General features: G+C 39.5%; 1 protein-coding gene across 2 annotated transcripts in view; it reads left to right on the top strand.

The window, feature by feature from the left end:
- Window positions 1-270: 270 nt before the first annotated feature.
- Window positions 271-10,702, top strand: part of banp (BTG3 associated nuclear protein) — a 40,356-nt gene continuing 29,924 nt past the window's right edge. Inside the window, exons 1-8 of one of the 2 annotated variants that reach the window (XM_026176336.2) lie at window positions 271-446; window positions 4,892-4,970; window positions 5,151-5,260; window positions 5,352-5,551; window positions 5,644-5,733; window positions 5,906-6,078; window positions 7,159-7,398; window positions 9,130-9,288. In XM_026176336.2, coding sequence (XP_026032121.1) covers window positions 4,901-4,970; window positions 5,151-5,260; window positions 5,352-5,551; window positions 5,644-5,733; window positions 5,906-6,078; window positions 7,159-7,398; window positions 9,130-9,288 — 1,042 coding nt within the window. In that variant the 5' untranslated portion in view covers window positions 271-446; window positions 4,892-4,900. The remainder of the gene's footprint in view (window positions 447-4,891; window positions 4,971-5,150; window positions 5,261-5,351; window positions 5,552-5,643; window positions 5,734-5,905; window positions 6,079-7,158; window positions 7,399-9,129; window positions 9,289-10,702) is intronic. The other variant, XM_080304833.1, reaches the window with a different exon arrangement.

The raw sequence follows: 10,702 nt of genomic DNA, 5'->3' as shown, positions 1-10,702 counted from the left end.
AGACTAGGATTAAATCAAGATAACAAACAATCCTGAGGAGTTGGATTACCATGGATGTAAGAAACGTTTTGTGGACGTTTAAAAATTACAGGGTTAAACAAACATGTTATCCCTTTATCCAATCTCAGTGCTTGCCACAGAGGTTGTATTAAGATACTGTGCTTTATTTTCATGGGGTATCATGATGAGTAGTCGAATAAACTGTACAATTTAATGGAACTCGGCTTTTTTCAGATTCAGATAAAACAGCTTGAAAAGAAGCAATCGTGCAGTCTGTGAGTGGCGTCTACAGCGGTGACAAGCGGTCTCCTGCAGACTGAGCTCCCTTGAATGAGCGTTGAGGAAACCTCCGTGTGAAGCACACGAAGGCAAGGTCTCATCTCTCGCGAGGAACGACGCCATTATCGGAAGCTCTACAAACAACACGAGAATTCACCATTCACACGGTAATATAACCCAATCTTACACGGTACATGTGTTGTGTGCGAGAATGAGGAGAGAAGCTGCATCAAAATCACATTTAATTTAGCGATTGCTTCAGCATTAAACGAATTTTGCATTACGCTCCAAAGGCCTTTAGGCCCAACTAGCATGCTAACTACCACGCTAGCTTAAATAGCGTCTCCTTTAAGTTAGCATGCAAGCTTTCAAATCCGATTTTGTAGCGGCAGCTAACATTAGGTGCTAGTTATGATTCTGCTGACGCTAATTAACTAATGAAAAATAAATAAAATATCTGAAGTACAGTAGTTTTGAACCGTATGTCTAGTCGCATTACATAGATACATAACAAATAGATGCTCCAAGTTAGTTTTCCTCCGTTTATTCGCCTGTGTTTAGCATCGTCAGACCCCCGCCCAGTTAACTAACCAATCTAAAGCTCGTTAGTTTGGCTAGTAGACGTGTACCAGCTCCGTGCCATTTCTTTATATTTGTAAGCTAAACTGTAGTAATCTAGGCTAAGCAGCTAAAGTCTAAAGAAAATAGCCTGAAACAGCTGTGTACGACCGCGTTTCCTTATAGCTAGCCACTATCACAGGTAACGGTAGCCTGCTTTAAAAAAAGCGCCAGGAGCTTTTTGCAATTTCAGACCGTTTTACATAGGGCTTAATTTAGTTGAGCTACTCTAAAACTGATTTTCGCTCATTTTATGTTGGGCATAGCATTCAAATAAACCCTCTTACATAAATGGTGTGTGTCTTCAGTAACAAAGTTTCCTTTGTGTAAGTTTAAGGACAAAACACACATTTATTATTCTTTTTTTAAATGTAAAGTAATGGCGCAAACTATTACTCTTAAGCTGCAATCCATGCTTTTGTTAGTTACGTAGAGACGGGCCCACATAAAAATGTCATACTTTGATTATTGTAATTTTCCCTTATGCATCTATGCTTTTTTGCCATGTTTGGGAAACGAGGAAATGACTCAGGAAGACAAAGCTGCGAGATCATGACTCTGGATATCATTTCTCATACACACAACATGATTGTTAGTTTATTCGTGGCTGTTATGAGGATATAAGCCTTGTATTTACAATAGATGGATCCTTCTCTCACACATTTTAATTGAGGTGCTGTGCATTTCTGGAGTAATACTTTTGTTTTTAATAATTTGTTCCACAACTGCGCTAAAAATGTGTTGGTGTTAGCATTTGCATTACAGCTCCAACATTTTGTTTCCAAAATGTAGGCAAATCACTAAAGCAATTGTGCAGTTATGACACAAAGACCAAGGAAACCTTGAAAGTAGGCAAACAAAGCAATGCAACAAATGAAAAGCAGCAGCTAAAATTCGATGAATTATACAGGATTTTTTTTTTCAATATTTGGCAATACATAAAGGCTCAAAACAGGACAACTTATAACATGTATTCAAGTGAACTGATACACGGATCAGAAGTTGCAAATACTCTACTGCAACTTGCAAAAATAAATTAGTTTGGAGTGTGTAAGTGCTAGATCTTTCTTGGGTTACTGAATTTGACAGTTTTGTGGGAGTTACTTTGTCATATATTTGTTGTGTAAAGGTAGCTTATTAAAAGTGTAACCCTAACTGTATGAGTATGTATGAGTATTAGGACCACATTAAGAAAAAAATATTATCGATCATTTTGAGATTAAAGTCAAAATACTATTATAAGGGGGAGAAAAATTAAATGTGGCGATTACACAAAACAAACTGCCACAGTTGCCATAGTCTCTGGGTTAGGGAAACCGTACTTCAGAATCGGTTTTAGTAACAAGGAAGCATATGATTTCTCATCTCTTGATAAGTATAAAGTGATAAGTCAAAAATATGCTGCAGAAAGATGCATCTGGTCAGATAGACAAAAACACAAATTAAGAAGAGTGGGTTTGTACAAAATTAAATGGCTGGTAATGGACAGATGCAAGGTTGTTGATGGTTCCACTCTTGTCCAATGAAGAGGATGTATGTTGTATCACAGAAAGGCTAATTAATTTGTTTCACTAATTCATCTAAACAAAGGATTTTTGTACAGGTATAGAAAATATGGCAGTTTGTCTTGACACAACAATGATGATCTCCACGTTTCCACTACTTTATTATTAAAACGATCAACAGTATTGCTTTTCTTTTAATGTGCTCCTAATATTCCGTCGTAGTAACTGCCACTTTGAAGTGTTACTCAGGACACAGGCATTTTTGTAGAGATCTATCTTTTGTTATAGAGCCCAGAGTTGTACTTGGTTTAAGAATATGGAGTTCCTGTGTGAGGACAAGAAAAGATAAAACTTAACTAAACATGTCAAACATTTGTACTGAAGGAGAGAACCTTTATTGTTGTACTATTGATAACATAGTGGTTATTATATAAAGCTACACTTAATGGAAGAGGACCTTTGAGATTACATAAGTAAACCTTGGGGTGCACACAACACGAATACTGCTAAGGTATTCGAATACTTTAATAACATTATATTAATTTTTTCAAAAATAATGATTAACTGCACACACACAAACGTACCCAACCAAGTATTTGAGCATAAATTGTAGAACATCAGATACAAGCACAGTATGTGTCATGAAAACTTGAGACTTCATGTAAAAGATAAATGGCACGAATGCCTTTTTCGGAAATCCTGTCATGAATACTTGACTTGAGGATGTTGACCACTGAAGAAAGAAGAAGAAAGTGTACTTTATTGGTCCCCGTGGGGAAAATCGCTCTCTGCATTTAACCCATTCACTCAGTGAAGCAGTGGGCAGCCATTGGGCGCCCGGGGAGCAGTGTGTAGGGACGGTACCTTGCTCAGGGGTACCTCAGGGTAGCTGTTCAGGGGAATCGAACCCCCGACCTTCCGATCATGGGGCCACCACTCTACCTACTGAGCTATCCCTCCCCTCCTGCCAGTAAATTGTAACTGAATGTTTCAAATGATGGATTGATCTGAAAAGCTGAGGCACACTGTATGCTCAAATCATTTTTTTTGGTTTTGCATTTCTTCTCTGCCAGGGGTAGTAGTTCTTTAGCAGCCAACACAAAGTCAGCTTTTGAGACTAAAGGAATATGGTTGTTATTTATGTAGCATTATTACCTAATCATCAGTTCGTAAACCTTTAGAAAGTGGGTTGTTTATTCCAGTACTGTTTTAACAGTCTTGAGAAGAACACTGCCTCTTTAGTTAAATTGTTTCTCACACTCTGCTACACATGTTATTTAGTGTATTTAGTGGAAGCAGTGTGCATGCAGCTGCAGCTGCAGGCCTCGGTCATTGTCTTCACCCACTGTTTTGTGGTTACCTACATTTTGGCTACTTTAAGAGTCCAATACACGATACTTCTCTTGCATGCAAAACAGAAGAAAATAGACTTCAAACTGAAGAAGGTGCCCAGGGCTGTTGTTATGCCTAAAATGTGAGTAGAATGTCAAAGGCAGCTTCACTGCTGCTTACAGTGAAGGGAAATACACACACAGTAGCATTCTTCCTGCAGCCACAGGTGTCTGTGCATGATTTTTTTTAATATACCTAATGTTGGTTTATCTCTGCACGGCACTATTACATGGCACAAAAGAGTTTCAATCCAATTCAATTGAGCGTTATTTAAAATGGTACCATATCACAACAACAGTTGCCTCACAGCACTTTATGTCCACTGATCTCACCTGGACCACAACACAAATGCCCTGGTAAAGAAGGCCCAAGAGTGGCTGCACTTTCTCTGTGTCCTGAGGCAGAATAACCTGAACCAGAACCTGCTGCTGGCCTTCTACCACTCTTCAGTGGAGAGCGTGCCCTCCTACTGCCTGGATGTTTGGTACGCAGGGGGCCACTACTGAGAAACCTGTTTGACCTGCTGCCCTCTGGTCCGTGCCTCAGTTGAATCAGGTCCCACACCTCCGGATTCACAAACAGCTTCTTCTCCTGGGCTATTCAGACTGTTAACAAAAACTATCCCCCCGCACCTCACCAATCTGAACCATTGTCCGAGTAACTCTCATCACTCAGGCCACTCACATAAGGACTCTATACTCAGACCAATTCCTTTAAACTACTTCCAAGCACTCTGTTCTCCAATGTGTGCCTTTCTCTTATATTTGTATATATTCCTCTAATTGGTTTATCTCTCCTTTTTACTATTTATTCCTGTTGTCTTATTATTTATATTTTATTCCTGCGCAGTTGGCATGGAGCACCCATATTTTCGATGTACATGTACAATGACAATTAAGGACTATTCTATTCTATTCTATTGTATTCTATTCTATACAATAATACAAAGAAAACAGAAATTCCCTACAATCATATTGCCCACTGCTAATGTGTAAATAGAAACAGACAGCAAAAAGATATTTTAATTTATATAAACATATCAGTAAATGAATATTTTAATGTCTTTTTAAGTTGAACATGTTCTTCCTGCATTTCAGCGGTGAACAATGTCTGAACAAGAGCTGAATGAAATTGTGCAAATAACAGTGGAGGACTTTAACCAGGAAAATCGTACTGGTAAGATTCCTTTGCAAAAAAAAAAGGTCATTAGACTCTTTTTATAATATAAGGTTAGGATTAAGCAGACAGTTAGTACTTTTCTCCTGTGTAGAAGCACACCTTCACTCTTGAAGTAAAATCTAACAGGATGGTTTGGTGTGTTGTTTTGAGGGTGTCTTTTCCTTTGATTCATGGCAGACATGATGGACAATCATGAAGATGATGAAGAAAGGTCTCAGAAGAAAAGAAGGAAATTAAGCAACGGCCAGGAGAATAACAATAGCAATCAAGATATCGCTCTTATTAAGGTAGCAGCTCTTTATAAACCATATACTGTTTACTGGTCATACATTTATATGTAGTTGGTAGAGCTTAATTTTGCTTTTGAATTTTTTTCAGAACTTGTTGGTATCATTCACTGGGTCAATCAGCCAGCGGCTGGAGGGAATTGAGTCAAAGCTACAGTCTCTGGATGCTGCATGCAAAAACCTTGCACGCAAACTGGATAGCATGGCACCATGTGCCAGAAGTCCCATTCAGGTTCCTATGGTTGCAGGATCCCCTCAAGGGGCCACTCAGACTTGGAACAAAGTGCGATGGTAAGCTCTAAATGTTGGTGCCATATTGGCCACCAGTCAGTCAGGCAGGTTAAAAGTTCAATGAAAATGAAAACTATTTGTTTTGCTCTCAGTGTTGTCCCACAAACAAATGTTATTGTGAGCAGTGAACCGCCGAAGCCCTCAAGTCCAGAAGACACTCCTCTGGAGAACCTGCTTAGCAAGTGAGTGGCACACTTATTATACTGTATGTTATATCTGTCCAAACACACCACCACACAAGTTATGTCAAGTTACTGCCTTATAACAATTTTTCAGTTGAGCTAATAGTCTGAGTGTACCTATTTTGTTTTTCTGGCCAAACAAGATCTGTCAATGCATTGTGTTTCTTTGCAGCACAGTGACCAGGAGGCGACACAACACCATCCTAGTAAAGGTCCCTGGCCCAGAAGAGAGTCAAGAGGAACAGGAGAGTGGCTCAGAGGCCAGTGATTGTGTTTCCAACGGTGGTCAATCAAGCAATGCACAGAAAGGCCAAAATGTCACTCTCATCACACTCAATGCAGAAGGTATGACCACGCTGGTGAAGAGGCACAGCAAGGCACATATCTTTAGTTTCTTCTTAAAATTAGAAAAGGACAAGTATATTACTTACATAGAGCCATAGGTTGTTTTTAATGCCCATGTTACTCATTTTCAAACTTAGTTCTGCCATGTGTTCAAAATTTCTGTATCACAATTTTTCTACAGTAGAAAGTGACAGTCACATATGGTGAGCACTACCATTACTGATTGTGGCAGGGGGGGAAAAAGCTAGGGGTTTTTCAGCCTTTTTTTTTTTTCTTTCAAAATGACTTCCTGATCTTTGGCGACTTCACAGCAACAAGCCTCAACAATGTCCCATCTGCAATCCCACTAATAGCAAAAACACTTATGCACTAAAAGTACACAGTGCTCAACATGTTCATCTGCATCAACTCTAAGGAAAAGTCACTTGCAGTAAATTACCCCCTGACATTTTTAGACCTCTCAGTAATTGATTTTGAATGTTTTGTTCAGTTTTTAGTTGTTTAATGTGTCTAACGTGACTCTTTCAGCTAATCTCCATATTAAATAGATGGCAAACTGTGCTGATGTGTTAATTTCCCTGTTTTTCTGCCTCAGATGCTGTTAGGCATTATTCATGCCTTGAGTTGCATTACTGTGTTTTTCTGTCTGAAACCAAGAGAAAATAGTTAACTATGCAAACTTAAACGAAGTCCACATTGTCCCATTGTTGTGCTTGCTGGTTGGATAATTTTTATTGGATCTGAATTTCTTGGTTACCTTCAAAGGCAAACTATTATTCATTCATTTGCAACTTTGGGTTACCATTATAAAAATTTCTGTTAGTCAGCAAGTTAGATGTTACCATATGCCTAATGCATTGGTCATGTGGTTTACTTAATAGCTAGCATACACTGTGACCAAACCACATATTCTGTTTTTTTATAACAGTTATACTAAGTTTTACACAAATTCACTCACTTCCTTTTTACTGCCACATGGGGGTGCTGTCATATTATATCAATTATCTCAGTGGCTGTTGCTGTAAAATATTTCTCAATCTGTGCAACTCTTTGAAGAGCCGTTCCTCCTCTGTTCTTTAGATGATTATCCAGCCGGCACCTGGTTAGGAGATGAGAACAACCCAGAGATGCGAGTTCGCTGTCCAATATCTGCAGCTGATATGCTTCATATCAGCACAAACTGTCGCACAGCAGAGAAAATGGCGCTGACGCTGCTGGACTACCTATTCCACCGTGAGGTCCAGGCCATGTCAAATCTCTCTGGGCAGGGCAAACATGGAAAGAAGCAGCTGGACCCACTTATGATCTACGGCATCCGCTGTGAGTCTTGATAACATAACCATCTAATACTGGTAATTTTTGGGGGACTATTTGTTTTTGACAGAGCAGTGGTAGGTCTGGTAGTGAACATACTTCCATGACAAGCTGATTGACATGCTATTTGTCATGCAGGGTTTGACTTTTTCAGTTTTTGATTTTAAGTAATAAATGAACTCTCTGAGACCTTTCCACGTTTCATCCCGCATTTCGTACAAAGCGGCACTGAGTAAAACACAGAAAATAGACTGCACTCTGTATTCCCAAGACGGGTTACAACAACATCCATTCATCATTGCACACATGCATTAATGTGCAACACATTTCAGAACATACCAGACTCTAAACGACAAGCACATGTCTGGTAGAAAGATCTTAATGGAGTCACTCTCAGTGCAAAAAACTCTTTGATTCTTGATTAAGTGGAGTCAGGGTTACACTGGTAGTGTATTTATTTATATAACTATAGGCCCTTCTTACAGTGTTAAAAGGGTCTCAGTTATCTGTAACCTATGCTCCAGAGTTCTGATGTACCCACTGTATCCCCCATTGGTGCAAGTAGACATAAGCAGAATTAATATTCTTTGTGAACTGCATGTAAGATGGTCAAATAGTCAGAAATCCCCTCCTCCCACACCTTGTCCACTTGGTTAAGGGATGTCTTGGTAACCTTTTGCTGTAAGTGTCTGGACAAGGCAAAACAAAAAAGATCCAACAATCACAACCTAGTCACACCATGACTGGCCAGCTGTGCTGAGGTAAGAAAGAAGTATCCCCACAGCACACACCATCATGCCTTTTTGCTGCCTTGTAGTTTGGCCGGTCAGACTCTATTTCCTCTCAACAGCATGGGTGTGTAGTTACATGTAGATTTGTTCAGGCCAAAGAGAGTGTAAAAGGTAAATGTTGCTTCTGGGAAAATGAAAAAGTCAAACCAAACCCAGTGTCTTAAACCTGCATTCTGTCTTTGGGCTGCCAGGGGGCGATATATGTGGCTCCCGTTCTACGAAAGTCTTTGGGGAAATGACCCTCTGCCCTGATCTCTGTTAACACTTCTCTGAGAAGTTTATAGACTTGCTCAGTCATTTTGAGCTATATAAAGTGTTATCTAAAATAGGGAGGATTTCCAGGGTGTGTTCATTTGCTAATGAGGAAGAGTGATGTCACTGAAGTATGAGCCATTATTTGTTCTATGTATGGTTCCCATTCAGAGGAGAACAACAAAAAAGAAAGGACAATTTACCTTACCTACAGAGTAACTACCAATTGCAAATCAGGGGCTTTTACACACCTGATGTGTAAAATGTGTACGAATATGGTGTGCCGTTCACATCGAGCACACAATTTCAGCAGGATGAATCTGCAGTATTACATGTTTTGGATCAAGTGCGATTTTATTTATTTAGGTATTTATTACCCCCCCCCCCCCTTTCTGCATGTGGATCTGAAAAATTCCTAATGTGTTTTTTTTAAAGTATAAGCTATATGACTGTATTCTTCTAAAAATGTTAAGAATTAAGCCTTAAGTAATGAGCAATCTGCTCATGCTCTTGCCACCAGTTGAATGTGTTAATATTTAAGTGTATAGAAAGTCACCAAAGCTAAAAGCAAAATATTTTATTCCCATCAGTACTGAAAGAGACTGAACGAGACAAATGAAGTAAGGAATATTTCACTAATTTTAGGTTGTTGATTTAAACCTTAGGTAACATTGACCTCTTCATGCTCCCACAGGCCACTTATTCCACAAATTTGGCATCACCGAATCAGACTGGTACCGGATCAAGCAGAGCATTGACTCAAAGTGTCGCACTGCTTGGAGACGCAAGCAACGTGGTCAGAGTCTGGCTGTCAAGAGCTTCTCTAAACGAACACCTCGCAACACAGTCACAGGTAAAGTACAGGTTGTTGTTTTGTTTTTTTACCAGAGGCTTGTTACATAAGTATAAATGTTTCTAACATCACTGGTACACGTTCATTTGTCTTAATGTGGAGATAAATTTAGCTAGTTTTCTGTAATTATTCTCTGATCAAAGTAGAGGCAAAATTGTAAAAGTAAACTGCAGCAGAAGGAGACATCTGTTGCACACTCTTTGTTTTTATTTATAGGCCAGTTAGAAAACTAGTTTTCTGTTTGTCAGTGTCAGTGGAGCAGAAAGTGAAACCACTGGATTCATCTTTAAAAGAGCTCTGCAGTCACACAATCTCGATTTGTAAATACTTTTGCTCAGTATGTCTGAGCAAAAGTATGAGGTCACGTTTGGTTTGAGGATGGGTCAACAGATGGACTAAACCAGTTGTTCTCTGTAAATATGCATGCATTTTTATTTGGTGAGTAATAAACCCACCCTCTGTGTCTTGTGCCACGCACATTCTCCATGCAGATTCTGGATGATGCTTGGCACGTTTTATGTGGTTGCTATTATTTAGATCACATCAAATAGTTCATTTGGGCACACCTACCTTATTTTCAAAATGTTTGAAATTAATTGCACCTGCTAATATTCAGGATTTTCACCAAGTTCCTGGAATGGCAATATGTAGATGCTAGACATTTTGCAGGTCCTTGGCTACATTTTGTAACGGTGTCCAAACTCCTAATGGGGACATCGTCTCTGTTTTGTTTTTTCTAATCTGTGATTTTCTTGTGTGTCTTTCTCTTGGAAGTGAATCTTCCGTTCTCTTTTCTGTTCAATCCAGCTTTTTAACTAATCACCATTTTACCTACTCTTAGCGTTATTGCATTCAGGCAATGTTGACTTTTTGTAGGACTGCACAAAGTGCATCTCTATATCCATCCATCCAACCAGGGGTAGCAGTCTAAGCAGAGAAGCCCAGTCTCCTTCTCCCCAGCCATCTCCTCCAGTTCATTCAAGGCTTTCCTAGGCCAGCCAAGAGGTGTAATCACCCCATTGTTCCAGCGAGTAGACATACTTATCACATGCCTAAACCACCTCTACTGGAGTTTCGATCTATCCTTTCAGTGTGTAGAGTACTTTACTCTGAGTCTGTCCAAAGTGTTGCTTGTGGGGCTCGCACACAAGAATTTCACTCGCATGTGCTGTGCCAGTGTGCCTGCACATGTGATGTGACAATAAAAAGTGATTTGATTTGATTTGATTTGAAGTGACTGAACTTCTCAACCTGAGTGACTGGCTAAGGGGCCAGCCACTCTTTAGGGGAACTTTTATTTTTGTCACTTTTATCTGTGATCTTGTTATTTTGCTCACTACCCAGAACTCGTATAGACTTATAGACTCCTTTGCATCCTTTACACCCTCCAATATCCTCCAAAGGATAAAGAGTT

This window comes from Astatotilapia calliptera, chromosome 7 (assembly GCF_964374335.1).
Source record: "Astatotilapia calliptera chromosome 7, fAstCal68.1, whole genome shotgun sequence".
In the NCBI taxonomy this organism is placed as follows: domain Eukaryota; kingdom Metazoa; phylum Chordata; class Actinopteri; order Cichliformes; family Cichlidae; genus Astatotilapia; species Astatotilapia calliptera.
This window is presented reverse-complemented; position numbering and strand designations above follow the sequence as displayed.